This window comes from Coregonus clupeaformis, chromosome 35, assembly GCF_020615455.1.
Source record: "Coregonus clupeaformis isolate EN_2021a chromosome 35, ASM2061545v1, whole genome shotgun sequence".
Classification (NCBI taxonomy): Eukaryota; Metazoa; Chordata; class Actinopteri; order Salmoniformes; family Salmonidae; genus Coregonus; species Coregonus clupeaformis.
In genome coordinates, this window is record NC_059226.1 from 38,159,985 (window position 1) to 38,179,811 (window position 19,827).

Below are 19,827 nucleotides of genomic sequence, written 5' to 3' on the forward strand. Positions count from 1 at the left end.
GGAATAATACAAATAAGCTCGATGGAATAAAAATATAGTACATTTAGCAGAGCAAACAAAGTGAGGAATTACACATTAAATATACATTAATAACACATTAAATACACATTAAATAGCAAAGTTGAGAGGAAGCCTGCAAAACGCCTGCCCTACCCAGCTTCGCCATCTTGCACACCTGTGTGTGTGTGTGTGAGTGTGTGTGTGTGTGTGTATGTGTGCATCTGTGTGTGTGTGTGTGTGTGTGTGTGTGTGTGTGTGTGTGTGTGTGTGTGTGTGTGTGTGTGTGTGTGTGTGTGTGTGTGTGCGTGTGTGTGCGTCTGTGTGTGTTACAGCAGGTCTTGCTCCACCCAGACAGTCTTCCTCTGTTCCTCCTGAATTCTGTCTTTCACCACTCTGATGAGGTCATCAGGCCCCGTCCATTCCTCAGGCTCCAGACACACATAGAGACACGGAGCCCTCTCCAGCTCTCTCTCTCTGCTCCGACACACTCTGACAAACTCCTCCTCACTGTCCACACGCAGGGGCAGCTTCCTGTAGGAGACAGAGGTCAGGGGTTAGGAACACTCTCCAGCTCTCTCTCTCTGCTCCGACACACTCTGACAAACTCCTCCTCACTGTCCACACGCAGGGGCAGCTTCCTGTAGGAGACAGAGGTCAGGGGTTAGGAACACTCTCCAGCTCTCTCTCTCTGCTCCGACACACTCTGACAAACTCCTCCTCACTGTCCACACGCAGGGGCAGCTTCCTGTAGGAGACAGAGGTTAGGGGTTAGGAACACTCTCCAGCTCTCTCTCTCTGCTCCGACACACTCTGACAAACTCCTCCTCACTGTCCACACGCAGGGGCAGCTTCCTGTAGGAGACAGAGGTTAGGGGGTTAGGAACACTCTCCAGCTCTCTCTCTCTGCTCCGACACACTCTGACAAACTCCTCCTCACTGTCCACACGCAGGGGCAGCTTCCTGTAGGAGACAGAGGTCAGGGGTTAGGAACACTCTCCAGCTCTCTCTCTCTGCTCCGACAAACTCTGACAAACTCCTCCTCACTGTCCACACGCAGGGGCAGCTTCCTGTAGGGGACAGAGGTTAGGGGGTTAGGAACACTCTCCAGCTCTCTCTCTCTGCTCCGACACACTCTGACAAACTCCTCCTCACTGTCCACACGCAGGGGCAGCTTCCTGTAGGGGACAGAGGTTAGGGGTTAGGAACACTCTCCAGCTCTCTCTCTCTGCTCCGACACACTCTGACAAACTCCTCCTCACTGTCCACACGCAGGGGCAGCTTCCTGTAGGAGACAGAGGTCAGGGTACCTTAGCTTCCTGATGTTCTTGTCACAGACCTTGATGTGGATGATGATGGGGTTAGGGGTTAAAGGTCAGGGTACCTTAGCTTCCTGATGTTCTTGTCACAGATCTTGATGTGGATGATGATGGGGTAGATCTCTCTCCTCAGCAGATCTTTAACACAGCTCACATCAGCTTCCAGCAGACAGTGTTTACCCTGCACACCACAGACCTGGGTTCAAATACTATTTCAAATATCTCTAATTACTTTCACATACATTTTAAAGTAAGTATTCAAATATTATTTTTTTGAATATTGGAATTTATTTGGAAATACACTTGGAAAGTATTGGCATGTATTTGAAAATACTAAAATCCACTGATTTAAATCCACTCAGGTTTCTGGAAGGCTGCCCATGTGCTCCCCCTCTAAAAAGGGGGTGACCCCTCTGACATGAATAATTATCACCTGATCTCTGAACTGTCTCGCCTAGCGAACATTTTAGAATCTTCAATCAACACTCAGCTTAGATCTTTTCTAGCTTCAAAATGTACTCTAATTGTATTCTAGTGGTTCCAGGACAGGTAATGGCTTCTTTGATGGTTAATGACATTGTAAATAGCATGGACAGAAGGCAGTGGGCTGCCCTTTTCATAGACCTGTGGAAGGCTTTCAACAATGTTGACCATTCATTATTAATTCATAGACTGTCTGAAAATGCCTGGTCAGGCAGCCTGCATCTGGTTTGAAAACTACCTGACAGACACAATGTGTTTCTTCTGATGGTGTTAAGTCAGGTTTCCTTGATATTCCTTGATTTTCACTTTCTATATAAACAATATTGGTTTGTCTATAAGAAATTGTGACCTCCACTTGTATGTGGACTATATGTTGTGTATTCTGTTGCCCCTTCTGCTGACAAGGCTCTTTCAGAACTACAATCAGCCTTTTTTACTTTACAGAAAGCCTTTGTTGAACTGAAATTGGTATTTAATGCAGGTCAAACTAAGTATATGTTATTTTCCTAAATGTATCTTATGATTTATGTATATGTACATTGGATGGTGCCCACACTGATCGTGTCCCGCTTATAAATATCTGGGTATCTGGATTGATGAAAAGCTATTTTTCAAAAAACATGTTGATGAGTTAGTTAAGAAATTAAGAATTAAAATGTGCTTCTTTTATAGGAATGGGACAAGTCTTTCCGTAAATAGCAGAAAACAAATCATTCAGTCGACATTCATTCCGGCTTCAGACTATGGCGATATTGTCTATATAAATGCAGCTGCCGCTGTATTGAAGCCATTGGACACAGTTTATCATAGCACACTAGGATTTATTATGGGCGAGAGGTTCAGTACACATCACTGCATTCTGTATCAGAAAGTAGGCTGGCTCTCTTAAGGACTGTTTGACACATTACTGCGTAACTCTGTTTTCCTGAATAAATCCTGTTATTCTGTGATTTACCCTCCTGCACCTGACTCCTTCAACTCACCCATCACAGTTATGATGGTGAACGTGCAATCACTGGAGAATAAACTGGATGACCTCTGTTAGAGACTATCCTATCAATCACTGGAGAATAAACTGGATGACCTCCGTTAGAGACTATCCTATCAATCCCTGGAGAATAAACTGGATGAGCTCTGTTAGAGACTATCCTATCAATCACTGGAGAATAAACTGGATGAGCTCTGTTAGAGACTATCCTATCAATCACTGGAGAATAAACTGGATGAGCTCCGTTAGAGACTATCCTATCAATCACTGGAGAATAAACTGGATGAGCTCCGTTAGAGACTATCCTATCAATCACTGGAGAATAAACTGGATGAGCTCCGTTAGAGACTATCCTATCAATCACTGGAGAATAAACTGGATGACCTCCGTTAGAGACTATCCTATCAATCACTGGAGAATAAACTGGATGAGCTCCGTTAGAGACTATCCTATCAATCACTGGAGAATAAACTGGATGAGCTCCGTTAGAGACTATCCTATCAATCACTGGAGAATAAACTGGATGAGCTCTGTTAGAGACTATCCTATCAATCACTGGAGAATAAACTGGATGAGCTCCGTTAGAGACTATCCTATCAATCACTGGAGAATAAACTGGATGACCTCCGTTAGAGACTATCCTATCAATCACTGGAGAATAAACTGGATGAGCTCTGTTAGAGACTATCCTATCAATCACTGGAGAATAAACTGGATGAGCTCCGTTAGAGACTATCCTATCAATCACTGGAGAATAAACTGGATGAGCTCCGTTAGAGACTATCCTATCAATCACTGGAGAATAAACTGGATGACCTCCGTTAGAGACTATCCTATCAATCACTGGAGAATAAACTGGATGACCTCCGTTAGAGACTATCCTATCAATCACTGGAGAATAAACTGGATGACCTCCGTTAGAGACTATCCTATCAATCACTGGAGAATAAACTGGATGACCTCCGTTAGAGACTATCCTATCAATAAAGGAAAATACCTGTCAATTTGTGGAAAAATCACCCTGATTAACTCTTTAGTATTATCCCAGTTTACCTATTTGCTTATGGTCTTGCCGACGCCTAGCGAACAGTTTTTTAAATTATATGAGAAAAAAATATTCAATTTTATTTGGAACGGCAAGCCAGACAAAATTAAAAGAGCATATTTATATAATGAATATGAATTCGGAGGACAGAAATTATTAAATATTAAAGCATTAGACCTATCACTAAAAGCTTCAGTCATACAAAAGTTATACTTAAATCCGAACTGGTTCTCAAGCAAATTAGTAAGATTGTCTCACCCAGTGTTCAAGAAAGGCCTTTTTCCCTTTATTCAGATTACAACCTCTCACTTTCAGTTATTTGAAAAGGAAATAATCTCCCAAATGTCACTATTTCTAAAACAAGCCATAGAAAGTTGGTTGCAACTTCAATTTAATCCTCCAGAAACGACAGAACAAATAATGCAACAAATATTGTGGTTAAATTCAAATATACTAATCGACAAAAAACCTTTATTTTTTGACAGAATGTTTAAAAAAGGTATAATCTTCGTAAATCCCCCCCCCCCAAAAAAAAAGAAAAAAAGAAAAAGAAAAACAGAAAAAACTATTAAAAAAATAAGAAAAAAAATAGATTGTTTTAGTTGCCCAATTTTACATCTAAGTAAGGTGTTTGGTGCAGTATTTCTCAAGTCAAAAAAAATTGTTGAGGAATGTGTTTGCTTCTTAAATTGCTTGTAATATTGTCTGGTATTATGACGTTGCATTGGAAAAGAGGCCTTGGTCTCCATGGGACTCCCTGCTAAAATAAAGGTTCTGTAAAAAATAAATCAGTCAAGATGTAAAATAGTATGTACCTTTGCAGCAACGGCCTCTATGTTCTCAGGAGAGACAACCTCGTAGGTGTTCGTGTGTTTCTCTCTGGAGGAGATGATGGGTTCAATCCTCTGTCTCATTAGGAACTCTTCTTTCGTTAGGACGTCTGCAACACATGACCTTTAATATAATATAATATAACAAAATCATTTTAAACACAAACACACACACACACACACACAACCCAACCTGGTTTGCAGATGTTGAAGTCCATGGCTCCCCCCATGTTGAGTATCTTCTGTATAATGGTCCGGGCCAGACTGGTTGGACTGATCAGAACCGGCCTCTTCCTCTGGACCCGCTGGGGGGAGACCAGGCTGTACGGAACCAGGCTCACACTCCTACTCAGATCACTGTCTGGGTCTGCACAGTCTTCACACACACACACACACACACACACACACACACACACACACACACACACACACACACACACACACACACACACACACACACACACACACACACACACACACACACACACACACACACACACACACACATTGTAAACGGTACAGGGTGTAGGGTATATAATGATATACAGTGCATATATATATAAATTATACATATAGAGAGAGAGAGACAGGTGTAGTGTATAGGTAAACTCAGCAAAAAAATAAACGTCCCTTTTTCAGGATAATTCGTAAAAATCCAAATAACTTCACAGATCTTCATTGTAAAGGGTTTAAACACTGTTTCCCATGCTTGTTCAATGAACCATAAACAATTAATGAACATGCACCTGTGGAACGGTCGTTAAGACACTAACAGCTTACAGACGGTAGGCAATTAAGGTCACAGTTATGAAAACTTAGGACACTAAAGAGGCCTTTCTACTGACTCTGAAAAACACCAAAAGAAAGATGCCCAGGGTCCCTGCTCATCTGCGTGAACGTGCCTTAGGCATGCTGCAAGGAGGCATGAGGACTGCAGATGTGGCCAGGGCAATAAATTGCAATGTCCTTACTGTGAGACACCTAAGACAGTGCTACAGGGAGACAGGACGGACAGCTGATCGTCCTCGCAGTGGCAGACCACGTGTAACAACACCTGCACAGGATCGGTACATCCGAACATCACACCTGCGGGACAGGTACAGGATGGCAACAACAACTGCCCGAGTTACACCAGGAACGCACAATCCCACCATCAGTGCTCAGACTGTCCGCAATAGGCTGAGAGAGGCTGGACTGAGGGCTTGTAGGCCTGTTGTAAGGCAGGTCCTCACCAGACATCACCGGCAACAACGTCGCCTATGGGCACCAACCCACTGTCGCTGGACCAGACAGGACTGGCAAAAAGTGCTCTTCACTGACGAGTCACGGTTTTGTCTCAAGGGGTGATGGTCGGATTTGCGTTTATCGTCGAAGGAATGAGCGTTACACCGAGGCCTGTACTCTGGAGCGGGATCGATTTGGAGGTGGAGGGTCCGTCATGGTCTGGGGCGGTGTGTCACAGCATCATCGGACTGATCTTGTTGTCATTGCAGGCAATCTCAACGCTGTGCGTTACAGGAAAGACATCCATGTGGTACCCTTCCTGCAGGCTCATCCTGACATGACCCTCCAGCATGACAATGCCACCAGCCATACTGCTCGTTCTGTGCTTGTTTTCCTGCAAGACAGGAATGTCAGTGTTCTGCCATGGCCAGCGAAGAGCCCGGATCTCAATCCCATTGAGCATGTCTGGGACCTGTTGGATCGGAGGGTGAGGGCTAGGGCCACCCCCCCAGAAATTTTCGGGAATTTGCAGGTGCCTTGGTGGAAGAGTGGGGTAACATCCCACAGCAAGAACTGGCAAATCTGGTGCAGTCCATGAGGAGGAGATGCACTGCAGTACTTAATGCAGCTGGTGGCCACACCAGATACTGACTGTTACTTTTGATTTTGACCCCCCCTTTGTTCAGGGACACATTATTCCATTTCTGTTAGTCACATGTCTGTGGAACTTGTTCAGTTTATTACATTTTAGTCATTTAGCAGACGCTCTTATCCAGAGCGACTTACAGTTAGTGAATGCATACATTTTAATTTTTCACACTGGCCCCCCGTGGGAATCGAACCCACAACCCTGGCGTTGCAAACGCCATGCTCTACCAACTGAGCTACATGTAGTGTGTAGGATGTAGGGTGTAGGGTGTAGTGTGTAGGGTGTAGGGTGTAGTGTGTAGGCTGTAGGGTGTAGGGTGTAGGGTGTAGTGTGTAGTGTGTAGTGTGTAGGGTGTAGTGTGTAGGGTGTAGTGTGTAGTGTGTAGGGTGTAGTGTGTAGGGTGTAGTGTGTAGGGTGTAGTGTGTAGGCTGTAGGGTGTAGGGTGTAGGGTGTAGTGTGTAGTGTGTAGTGTGTAGGGTGTAGTGTGTAGGGTGTAGTGTGTAGTGTGTAGTGTGTAGTGTGTAGGGTGTAGTGTGTAGTGTGTAGGGTGTAGTGTGTAGGGTGTAGGGTGTAGGGTGTAGGGTGTAGGGTGTAGGGTGTAGTGTGTAGGGTGTAGTGTGTAGTGTGTAGTGTGTAGGGTGTGTAGTGTGTAGGCTGTAGGGTGTAGGGTGTAGGGTGTAGGGTGTAGTGTGTAGTGTAGGCTGTAGGGTGTAGTGTGTAGGGTGTAGGCTGTAGGGTGTAGGCTGTAGGGTGTAGGGTGTAGGGTGTAGGGTGTAGGGTGTAGTGTGTAGTGTGTAGTGTGTAGGGTGTAGTGTGTAGGGTGTAGGGTGTAGTGTGTAGTGTGTAGTGTGTAGTGTGTAGTGTTGTAGTGTGTAGTGTGTAGTGTGTAGGGTGTAGTGTGTAGTGTGTAGTGTGTAGGGTGTAGTGTGTAGTGTGTAGGGTGTAGTGTGTAGGCTGTAGGGTGTAGGCTGTAGGGTGTAGGGTGTAGTGTGTAGGCTGTAGGGTGTAGTGTGTAGTGTGTAGGGTGTAGTGTGTAGTGTGTAGGGTGTAGGGTGTAGTGTGTAGGGTGTAGGGTGTAGGGTGTAGTGTGTAGTGTGTAGGGTGTAGTGTGTAGGGTGTAGTGTGTAGTGTGTAGGGTGTAGTGTGTAGTGTGTAGGGTGTAGTGTGTAGTGTGTAGGGTGTAGGGTGTAGTGTGTAGGGTGTAGGCTGTAGGGTGTAGTGTGTAGGGTGTAGGGTGTAGGGTGTAGTGTGTAGGGTGTAGGGTGTAGGGTGTAGTGTGTAGTGTGTAGTGTGTAGGGTGTAGGGTGTAGTGTGTAGGGTGTAGGGTGTAGGGTGTAGGGTGTAGGGTGTAGGGTGTAGGGTGTAGGGTGTAGTGTGTAGTGTGTAGGGTGTAGTGTGTAGTGTGTAGGCTGTAGGTGTGTAGGGTGTAGGGTGTAGGGTGTAGGGTGTAGGGTGTAGTGTATGGCTTACCATCCTGTCTGAGGGTTTCGAAGCCTGGTCTGGGCAGCGTTGAGTTTCCTGAGCTCACGATGCGAACACGCTCACTGCTGTTCATGCGCTTATACTTGTTATCCACCCTGCTGACAAACTACACACACACACACACACACACACACACACACATACACGCACGCACGCACACACACACAGCACTTTAAATGCGGAAATGTGTGTGTGCATGTGCGTATGTGTGCGTGTGGGCGTGTGTGTGTGTGTGTGTGTGTGTGTGTGTGTGTGTGTGTGTGTGTGTGTGTGTGTGTGTGTGTGTGTGTGTGTGTGTGTGTGTGTGTGTGTGTGTGTGTGTGTGTATTACCTGTAGTATCTGTGTGATGAAGACGCTGGCTCTGGACATGCGAGGGCTGGATTTGGGGTCTGGGGACGGGCTGGACTCTTCAGGCTGTAAGGTGTTCTACACAACAACAACAACAACAACACAGGTAGAGACAGGTCAACATATTTACATGTAGTTAGTTCACGGTTAGGGTTCTGAAAGGGTTAAGGGTTAAGGGTTAAGGGTTAAGGGTTAAGGGTAAGGTAGTTTAGGACAGGATTCAATCCGATCGTCCCCCTTTTTGGCTATGCACCTTTTAAAGGCAATGTTCCCACATTCATGGTAAACGCTGGATATGTCGGCTCAATCGGAAATGAACTTGAATCCTAAAAGCACCAATCCTAAAAGGACCATCAAAAAAACGTCATCATTTTGAAAAAAAAACTTAAAAATTGTTCTGAAAATGTAGGACTTTGTCAAGCAACTAGTTACCTACATAAAAACCCAATTTACCATGATTTCTGTGTTAATATGGAGGAATGGAATGGAATAGAATATAATTCTGTGTTGTGGAGGAATGAAAAATAATCTCTCTTTTGTATTGTGGTGCTGTAAATGTGGACTCATAGTAAAAACTAGTTTGTGATACAAGCACCAAATGTGGCACAGAGGTACAGTGCATTCGGAAATTATTCAGACCCCTTTACTTTTTCAACATTTTGTTACGTTACAGCCTTATTCTAAAATTGATTAAATCGTTTTTTTCCCTCATCAATCTACACACAATACCCCATAATGACAAAGCGAAAACAGGTTTTTAGAAATCTTTGCAAATGTATTAAAAATAACAAACTGAAATATTGATGGATATTTTTTAGGGGACTATGAGATAAAACTGGGTTAATCACGAACATAGAGTTAGAATTCTTTGTTGCTGGGCCAGGAACTTAATTGGGTCATTTCACTGTGTGGGTAAAGTGGGAATCTGACCTCGGGTCGAATTGCTCGCTCTTACTTAAATCCAAGGCAGTCCTACTTTATGAGAGACTGAAACCAGACTGTGGCCTTTTGCTTCTCTCCTCAAACAAAGTGGAATAAGCGGCCAGGGTTGGACAGAGTTCAGGCTAAACCTTTGTCTCTCCTTGGCTATCTTCTTGATTGATTACAGCATGATGGGGTGGGGTTTTGTGTATGTTTGAAAGATTTAAGTATGGACCTGTCATGTCGGGAGAGCCGGGGTTGAACAGAGTTTAAACTAAACATGAGTGTTTTTGCAAGATAAGGGATTTGATTGATTGTATTACTGTTGATTGTGAACTGAATGAAAGTCAAATTTAGCCGCCATCACAGACAAAGGAAGTGGGCGGAGCAATAAAGAGCGGGAAACTGAAGAGGGAGGGGTTTTGAGCTAGAAGGGATGAGAGTGGGACTGTATAGAGGGGGAGCAGAAAGAGAGAGGGGCCCTAATCTGCAGACTAGCCTGACTTTGCTGGAATTGAAAAAGTCATTCTTGATTCTACAAAAACTCTGAAAGAACTTTGATTTTTAATAAAGTATAGTGATTATTTTCACATTTACATAAGTATTCAGACCCTTTACTCAGTACTTTGTTGAAGCACCTTTGGCAGCGATTACAGCCTCGAGTCTTCTTGGGTATGACGCTACAAGCTTGGCACACCTGTATTTGGGGAGTTTCTCCCATTCTTCTCTGCAGATCCTCTCAAGCTCTGTCAGGTTGGATTGGGAGCGTTGCTGCACAGCTATTTTCAGGTCTCTCCAGAGATGTTCGATCGGGTTCAAGTCCGGGCTCTGGCTGGGCCACTCAAGGACGTTCAGAGACTTGTCCCGAAGCCACTCCTGCGTTGTCTTGCCTGTGTGCTCTTTGCCTTGATCCTGACTAGTCTTCCAGTCCCTGCCGCTGAAACACATCCCCACAGCATGATACTGCCACCACCATGCTTCACCGTAGGGATGGGGCCAGGTTTCCTCCAGACGTGACGCTTGGCATTCAGGCCAAAGAGTTTCATCTTGGTTTCATCAGACCAGAGAATCTTGTTTCTCATGGTCTGAGAGTCTTTAGGTGCCTTTTGGCAAACTCCAAGCAGGCTGTCATGTGCCTTTTACTGAGGAGTGGATTCCGTCTGGCCACTCTACCATAAAGGCCTGATTGGTGGAGTGCTGCAGAGATGGTTGTCCTTCTGGAAGGTTCTCCCATCTCCACAGAATAACTCTGGAGCTCTGTCAGAGTGACCATCAGGTTCTTGGTCACCTCCCTGACCAAGGCCCTTCTCCCCCGATTGCTCAGTTTGGCCGGGCAGCCAGCTCTAGGAAGAGTCTTGGTGGTTCCAAACTTCTTCCATTTAAGAATGATGAAGGCCACTGTGTTCTTGGGGACCTTCAATGCTGCAGAAATGTTTAGGTACCCTTCCCCAGATCTGTGCGTCGACACAATCCTGTCTCGGAGCTCTATGGACAATTCCCTCAACCTCATGGCTTGGTTGTTGCTCTGACATGCACTGTTAACTGTGGGACCTTACATAGACAGGTGTGTGCCTTTCCAAATCATGTCCAATCAATTTCATTTACCACAGGTGGACTCCAATCAAGTTGTAGAAATATCTCAAGGATGATCAATGGAAACAGGATACACCTGAGCTCAATTTCGAGTCTCATAGCAAAGGGTCTGAATACTTATGTAAATAAGGTATTTCTGTATTTTATTTTTAATACATTTGCAAACATTTCTAAAAACCTGTTTTTGCTTTGTCATTATGGGGTATTGTGTGTAGATTGAAGATTATTTTTATTGATTTAATCAATTTTAGAATAAGGCTGTAATGTAACAAAATGTGGAAAAAGTCAAGGGGTCTGAATACTTTCCGAAGGCACTGTAGATGTATGTACCCTGAAAATATAGAGATATGGAGCCACCCCTAATTTGGCCTCTGGGGGGCGTGGCAGCCATTAGAAATAAAAAATAACAACAATTTAAATAAGTACAGTATTTACAGTGAGGGAAAAAAGTATTTGATCCCCTGCTGTTTGCCCACTGACAAAGAAATGATCAGTCTATCATTTTAATGGTAGGTTTATTTGAACAGTGAGCATTACTGAACATTACTTAGTATTTGGTGGCAAAACCCTTGTTGGCAATCACAGAGGTCAGACGTTTCTTGTAGTTGGCCACCAGGTTTGCACACATCTCAGGAGGGATTTTGTCCCACTCCTCTTTGCAGATCTTTCTTCTCCAAGTCATTAAGGTTTCGAGGCTGACGTTTCGCAGCTCGAACCTTCAGCTCCCTCCACAGATTTTCTATGGGATTAAGGTCTGGAGACTGGATAGGCAACTCCAGGACCCTAATGTGCTTCTTCTTGAGCCCTCCTTTGTTGCCTTGGCCGTGTGTTTTGGGTCATTGTCATGCTAGAATACCCATCCACAACCCATTTTCAATGCTCTGGCTGAGGGAAGGAGGTTCTCACACAAGATTTGACGATACATGGCCCCGTCCATCGTCCTTTTGATGCAGGGAAGTTGTCCTGTCCTCTTAGCAGAAAAACACCCCCAAAGCATAATGTTTCCACCTCCATGTTTGACGGTGGGGATGGTGTTCTTGGGGTCATAGGCAGCATTCCTCCTCCTCCAAACACGGCGAGTTGAGTTGATGCCAAAGAGCTCCATTTTGGTCTCATCTGACCACAACACTTTCACCCAGTTCTCCTCTGAATCATTCAGATGTTCATTGGCAAACTTCAGACGGGCATGTATATGTGCTTTCTTGAGCAGGGGGACTTTTGCGGGAGCTGCAGGATTTCAGTCCTTCACGGCGTAGTGTGTTACCAATTGTTTTCTTGGTGACTATGGTCCCAGCTGCCTTATGATCATTGACAAGATCCTCCCGTGTAGTTCTGGGCTGATTCCTCACCGTTTTCATGATCATTGCAACTCCACGAGGTGAGATCTTGCATGGAGCCCCAGGCCGAGGTAGATTGACAGTTCTTTTGTGTTTCTTCCATTTGCGAATAATCGCACCAACTGTTGTTACCTTCTCACCAAGCTGCTTGGCGATGGTCTTGTAGCCCATTCCAGGCTTGTGTAGGTCTACAATCTTGTCCCTGACATCCTTGGAGAGCTCTTTGGTCTTGGCCATTGTGGAGAGTTTGGAATCTGATTGATTGATTGCTTCTGTGGACAGGTGTCTTTTATACAGGTAACAAGCTGAGATTAGGAGAACTCCCTTTAAGAGTGTGCTCCTAATCTCAGTTCGTTACCTGTATAAAAGACACCTGGGAGCCAGAAATCTTTCTGATTGAGAGGGGGTCAAATACTTATTTCCCTCATTAAAATGCAAATAAATTTATAACATTTTTGACATGCATTTTTGTTGTTGTTATTCTGTCTCTCACTGTTCAAATAAACCTACCATTAAAATTATAGACTGATCATTTCTTTGTAAGTGGGCAAACGTACAAAATCAGCATGGGATCAAATACTTTTTTCCCTCACTGTAGGCTTCTAGTTAGTTAGGGACTAGTTTGTTAGAGGCTAGTTAGTTAGGGACTAGTTAGTTAGGGACTAGTTAGTACCCTGAGGTTATGCAGGCTGCTAATTAGTTCTAGTTAGTTAGGGGCTAGTTAGTTAGTTAGAGGCTAGTTTGTTAGGGGCTAGTTAGTACCTTGAGGTTATGCAGGGTGCTAATTAGTTCTAGTTAGTTAGGGTCTAGTTAGTTAGTTAGAGGCTAGTTAGTTAGGGGCTAGTTAGTTAGGGGCTAGTTAGTTAGTTAGAGGCTAGTTTGTTAGGGGCTAGTTAGTACCTTGAGGTTATGCAGGGTGCTAGTTAGTTAGGGTCTAGTTAGTTAGTTAGAGGCTAGTTAGTTAGGGGCTAGTTAGTTAGGGGCTAGTTAGTTAGTTAGAGGCTAGTTTGTTAGGGGCTAGTTAGTACCTTGAGGTTATGCAGGGTGCTAGTTAGTTAGGGTCTAGTTAGTTAGTTAGAGGCTAGTTAGTTAGGGGCTAGTTAGTTAGGGGCTAGTTAGTTAGTTCGAGGCTAGTTAGTTAGGGGCTAGTTAGTACCGTGAGGTTATGCAGGCTGCTAGTTAGTTAGGGTCTAGTTAGTTAGGGGCTAGTTAGTTAGGGGCTAGTTAGTTAGGGGTTAGTTGGCTAGATAGTTGGCTAGTTAGTACCTGCCGGGGCGGCAGGTAGCTTAGTGGGTAAGAGCGTTGTGCCAGTAACCGAAAGGTCGCTGGTTCTAATCCCTGAGCCGACTAGGTGAAAAATCTGTCGATGTGCCCTTAAGCAAGGCACTTAACCCTAATTGCTCATGTAAGTCGCTCTGGATAAGAGCGTCTGCTAAATGACTAAAATGTAAAATGTAAATGTTAGTACCCTGAGGTTGCGCAGGCTGCTAATTAGTTCTAGTTAGTTAGGGGCTAGTTAGTTAGGGGCTAGTTAGTTAGTTAGAGGCTAGTTAGTTAGGGGCTAGTTAGTTAGGGGCTAGTTAGTTAGGGGTTAGTTGGCTAGATAGTTGGCTAGTTAGTACCCTGAGGTTGCGCAGGCTGCTAGTTAGTTAGAGGCTAGTTAGTTAGGGGCTAGTTAGTTAGTTAGAGGCTAGTTTGTTAGGGGCTAGTTAGTACCTTGAGGTTATGCAGGGTGCTAGTTAGTTAGGGTCTAGTTAGTTAGTTAGAGGCTAGTTAGTTAGGGGCTAGTTAGTTAGGGGCTAGTTAGTTAGTTAGGGGCTAGTTAGTACCGTGAGGTTATGCAGGCTGCTAGTTAGTTAGGGGTTAGTTGGCTAGATAGTTGGCTAGTTAGTACCCTGAGGTTGCGCAGGCTGCTAGTTAGTTAGTTAGAGGCTAGTTAGTTAGGGGCTAGTTAGTACTGTGATGTTATGCAGGCTGCTAGTTAGTTAGGGGTTAGTTGGCTAGATAGTTGGCTAGTTAGTACCCTGAGGTTGCGCAGGCTGCTAGTTAGTTAGTTAGAGGCTAGTTAGTTAGAGGCTAGTTAGTTAGGGGCTAGTTAGTACCGTGAGGTTATGCAGGCTGCTAGTTAGTTAGGGGCTAGTTAGTTAGAGGCTAGTTAGTTAGGGGCTAGTTAGTTAGTTAGGGGCTAGTTAGTTAGTTAGGGGCTAGTTAGTTAGTTAGAGGCTAGTTAGTTAGGGGCTAGTTAGTTAGTTAGGGGCTAGTTAGTTAGTTAGGGGCTAGTTAGTTAGGGGCTAGTTAGTTAGGGGTTAGTTGGCTAGATAGTTGGCTAGTTAGTACCCTGAGGTTGCGCAGGCTGTCATTCTCCTCTCTTCCTCCTCGACACACCAGCTTCTGGATCTTTACCAGGAGCAGCTGCTGGGCCCTGTAGACCACACACACACACACACACACACACACACACACACACACACACACACACACACACACACACACACACACACACACACACACACACACACACACACACACACACACACACACACACACACACACACACAACACACACACACACACACACACACACACACACACACACACACACACACACACACACACACACACACACACACAGGTCTGTGGTGATCTATAGTGGTTGCTAGTCTGATGTTGTATCAAGCAAAGTATTATAAGAGCAGTATTTGAAATGATTCATCTAGTATTCTGTAGTAGTCTGTAGTAGTCTGTAGTAATCTGTAGTACTATGTAGTCGTCTGCAGTACTCTGTAGTAGTCTGCAGTACTCTGTAGTAGTCTGTAGTAATCTGTAGTAAGATGTAGTAGTCTGTAGTAGTCTGTAGTAATCTGTAGTAATCTGTAGTAGTCTGCAGTACTCTGTAGTAGTCTGTAGTAATCTGTAGTAGTCTGCAGTACTCTGTAGTAGTCTGCAGTACTCTGTAGTAGTCTGTAGTAATCTGTAGTAGTATGTAGTAGTCTGTAGTAGTCTGTATTTACCGTGAGTATGAGGGGATGGTGCCTCTTTCAGGTAGGTCGGTTCCAGAGTAGGCTTCGACCCGGGAGCAAAGCCACTCAAACTTCCCCTGGTGCATCGTGTCCAGGACATGGACCACCTTAATCAATCAACCAATCAATCAATCAATAAGACAATAAATTAATCAATCAACCAAACAATAAATAAACCAATCACTCAATCAATCAACCGATCAACCTATCAATGATCAATCGAACAACCAATCAATCAATCAATCAATCAACCCTAACCCTGACAACAACAGCACGATACCAACAGGTACTTCGTCACATATGGTGTATTATGTAATGTACTGTATATATTATATATATATATTGATGTACCTTATCACAAAGCACATATTATATATTATGTCATGTATATATTGTATATATATATTGATGTACCTCGTCACAAAGCACATATTGTATATTATGTCATGTATATATTGTATATATATTGATGTACCTCGTCACAAAGCACATATTGTATATTATGTCATGTATATATTGTGTATATATATTGATGTACCTCCTCACAAAGCACATATTGTATATTATGTCATGTATATATTGTGTATATATATTGATGTACCTCCTCACAAAGCACATATTGTATATTATGTCATGTATATATTGTGTATACCAACTACTGAGATATGTGGTTGTCCCACCTAGCTATCTGAAGATGAATATACTAACTACTGAGATATGTGGTTGTCCCACCTAGCTATCTGAAGATGAATGTACTAACTACTGGGATATGTGGTTGTCCCACCTAGCTATCTTAATATGAATATACTAACTACTGTAATATGTGGTTGTCCCACCTAGCTATCTTAATATGAATATACTAACTACTGTAATATGTGGTTGTCCCACCTAGCTGTCTTAATATGAATATACTAACTACTGTAATATGTGGTTGTCCCACCTAGCTGTCTTAATGTGAATATACTAACTACTGAAATATGTGGTTGTCCCACCTAGCTGTCTTAATATGAATATACTAACTACTGTAATATGTGGTTGTCCCACCTAGCTGTCTTAATGTGAATATACTAACTACTGTAATATGTGGTTGTCCCACCTAGCTGTCTTAATATGAATATACTAACTACTGTAATATGTGGTTGTCCCACCTAGCTGTCTTAATATGAATATACTAACTACTGTAATATGTGGTTGTCCCACCTAGCTGTCTTAATATGAATATACTAACTACTGTAATATGTGGTTGTCCCACCTAGCTGTCTTAATGTGAATATACTAACTACTGTAATATGTGGTTGTCCCACCTAGCTGTCTTAATATGAATATACTAACTACTGTAATATGTGGTTGTCCCACCTAGCTGTCTTAATATGAATATACTAACTACTGTAATATGTGGTTGTCCCACCTAGCTGTCTTAATGTGAATATACTAACTACTGTAATATGTGGTTGTCCCACCTAGCTGTCTTAATATGAATGCACTAACTGTAAGTTGCTCTGGATAAGAGTGTCTGCTAAATGACTAAAATGTAAACATTTAAATATATATATTGATGTACCACAATCACGGAGCATCCTCAGAGAGCAGGGTTAGAGGTCAGGGGTTAGGGTCAGCAGGTACCTCGTCTCAGAGCATGCTCAGAGAGCAGGGTTAGAGGTCAGGGGTTAGGGTCAGCAGGTACCTCGTCTCAGAGCATGCTCAGAGAGCAGGGTTAGGGTTAGAGGTCAGGGGTTAGGGTTAGGGTCAGCAGGTACCTCGTCTCAGAGCATGCTCAGAGAGCAGGGTTAGGGTTAGAGGTCAGGGGTTAGGGTCAGCAGGTACCTCGTCTCAGAGCATCCTCAGAGAGCAGGGTTAGGGTTAGAGGTCAGGGGTTAGGGTCAGCAGGTACCTCGTCTCAGAGCATGCTCAGAGAGCAGGGTTAGGGTTAGAGGTCAGGGGTTAGGGTTAGGGTCAGCAGGTACCTCGTCTCAGAGCATGCTCAGAGAGCAGGGTTAGGGTTAGAGGTCAGGGGTTAGGGTCAGCAGGTACCTCGTCTCAGAGCATGCTCAGAGAGCAGGGTTAGGGGTTAGGGGTCAGGGGTTAGGGTCAGCAGGTACCTCGTCTCAGAGCATGCTCAGAGAGCAGGGTTAGGGTTAGAGGTCAGGGGTTAGGGTCAGCAGGTACCTCGTCTCAGAGCATGCTCAGAGAGCAGGGTTAGAGGTCAGGGGTTAGGGTTAGGGTCAGCAGGTACCTCGTCTCAGAGCATGCTCAGAGAGCAGGGTTAGGGGTTAGAGGTCAGGGGGGGTTAGGGTCAGCAGGTACCTCGTCTCAGAGCATGCTCAGAGAGCAGGGTTAGAGGTCAGGGGGTTAGGGTCAGCAGGTACCTCGTCTCAGAGCATGCTCAGAGAGCAGGGTTAGGGTTAGAGGTCAGGGGTTAGGGTCAGCAGGTACCTCGTCTCAGAGCATGCTCAGAGAGCAGGGTTAGGGTTAGAGGTCAGGGGTTAGGGTCAGCAGGTACCTCGTCTCAGAGCATGCTCAGAGAGCAGGGTTAGGGTTAGAGGTCAGGGGTTAGGGTCAGCAGGTACCTCGTCTCAGAGCATGCTCAGAGAGCAGGGTTAGGGTTAGAGGTCAGGGGTTAGGGTCAGCAGGTACCTCGTCTCAGAGCATGCTCAGAGAGCAGGGTTAGGGTTAGAGGTCTAGGGGTTAGGGTCAGCAGGTACCTCGTCTCAGAGCATGCTCAGAGAGCAGGGTTAGGGTTAGAGGTCAGGGTTAGGGTCAGTAGGTACCTCGTCTCAGAGCATGCTCAGAGAGCAGGGTTAGAGGTCAGGGGTTAGGGTCAGTAGGTACCTCGTCTCAGAGCATGCTCAGAGAGCAGGGTTAGGGTTAGAGGTCAGGGGTGGGTTAGGGTCAGCAGGTACCTCGTCTCAGAGCATGCTCAGAGAGCAGGGGGTTAGGGTTGGGTTGAGGTCAGGGGTTAGGGTCAGCAGGTACCTCGTCTCAGAGCATGCTCAGAGAGCGTTAGGGTTAGAGGTCAGGGGTTAGGGTCAGCAGGTACCTCGTCTCAGAGCATGCTCAGAGAGCAGGGTTAGGGTTAGAGGTCAGGGGTTAGGGTTAGGGTCAGCAGGTACCTCGTCTCAGAGCATGCTCAGAGAGCAGGGTTAGGGTTAGAGGTCAGGGGTTAGGGTCAGCAGGTACCTCGTCTCAGAGCATGCTCAGAGAGCAGGGTTAGGGTTAGAGGTCAGGGGTTAGGGTCAGCAGGTACCTCGTCTCAGAGCATGCTCAGAGAGCAGGGTTAGGGTTAGAGGTCAGGGGTTAGGGGTTAGGGTCAGCAGGTACCTCGTCTCAGAGCATGCTCAGAGAGCAGGGTTAGGGTTAGAGGTCAGGGGTTAGGGTCAGTAGGTACCTCGTCTCAGAGCATGCTCAGAGAGCAGGGTTAGAGGTCAGGGGTTAGGGTCAGCAGGTACCTCGTCTCAGAGCATGCTCAGAGAGCAGGGTTAGAGGTCAGGGGTTAGGGTTAGGGTCAGCAGGTACCTCGTCTCAGAGCATGCTCAGAGAGCAGGGTTAGGGTTAGAGGTCAGGGGTTAGGGGTTAGGGTCAGCAGGTACCTCGTCTCAGAGCATGCTCAGAGAGCAGGGTTAGGGTTAGAGGTCAGGGGTTAGGGTTAGGGTCAGCAGGTACCTCGTCTCAGAGCATGCTCAGAGAGCAGGGTTAGGGTTAGAGGTCAGGGGTTAGGGGTTAGGGTCAGCAGGTACCTCGTCTCAGAGCATGCTCAGAGAGCAGGGTTAGGGTTAGAGGTCAGGGGTTAGGGTCAGCAGGTACCTCGTCTCAGAGCATGCTCAGAGAGCAGGGTTAGAGGTCAGGGGTTAGGGTTAGGGTCAGCAGGTACCTCGTCTCAGAGCATGCTCAGAGAGCAGGGTTAGAGGTTAGGAGGTCAGGGTTAGGGTCAGCAGGTACCTCGTCTCAGAGCATGCTCAGAGAGCAGGGTTAGGGTTAGAGGTCAGGGGTTAGGGTCAGCAGGTACCTCGTCTCAGAGCATCCTCAGAGAGCAGGGTTAGGGTTAGAGGTCAGGGGTTAGGGTCAGCAGGTACCTCGTCTCAGAGCATGCTCAGAGAGCAGGGTTAGGGTTAGAGGTCAGGGGTTAGGGTTAGGGTCAGCAGGTACCTCGTCACAATGCACGCTCAGAGAGCAGGTGTCTGATTGGCCAGAGATGTTGAGGTTGGTTCTGATGTAGAATGAGTCTCCTGACGTCACCGTTCCCTCCGATAGATCCCTCTGCAGCCTCCGGTACCCTGGCACACACACAGACACAGACACACACAGACACACACACACACACACACACACACACACACACACACACACATCATATATTGTGCAATGTTTTCTAGCTATGTTTGAAGCCTGAGCATAAAGAGAGGTTGTGTCCAGAACAGATGCAGATAAAACCACCACTACAATGGTGTTAGGGGATTTACAATGTTGTTAGGGGATTTACAATGGTGTTAGGGGATTTACAATGCTGTTAGGGGATTTACAATGCTGTTAGGGGATTTATAATGGTGTTAGGGGATTTATAGTGGTGTTAGGGGATTTACAATGCTGTTAGGG

At 45.3% G+C, this 19,827-nt stretch overlaps 1 protein-coding gene across 1 annotated transcript in view; it reads right to left on the reverse strand.

Moving 5' to 3' along the window:
• Nucleotides 1-252: 252 nt before the first annotated feature.
• Nucleotides 253-19,827, reverse strand: part of LOC121563496 (caspase recruitment domain-containing protein 11) — a 112,355-nt gene continuing 92,780 nt past the window's right edge. The window contains 9 exon segments of the mRNA XM_045211075.1: nucleotides 253-531; nucleotides 1,382-1,497; nucleotides 4,648-4,772; nucleotides 4,856-5,038; nucleotides 8,006-8,123; nucleotides 8,349-8,444; nucleotides 14,555-14,639; nucleotides 15,229-15,344; nucleotides 19,381-19,508. Coding sequence (XP_045067010.1) covers nucleotides 327-531; nucleotides 1,382-1,497; nucleotides 4,648-4,772; nucleotides 4,856-5,038; nucleotides 8,006-8,123; nucleotides 8,349-8,444; nucleotides 14,555-14,639; nucleotides 15,229-15,344; nucleotides 19,381-19,508 — 1,172 coding nt within the window. The 3' untranslated portion in view covers nucleotides 253-326.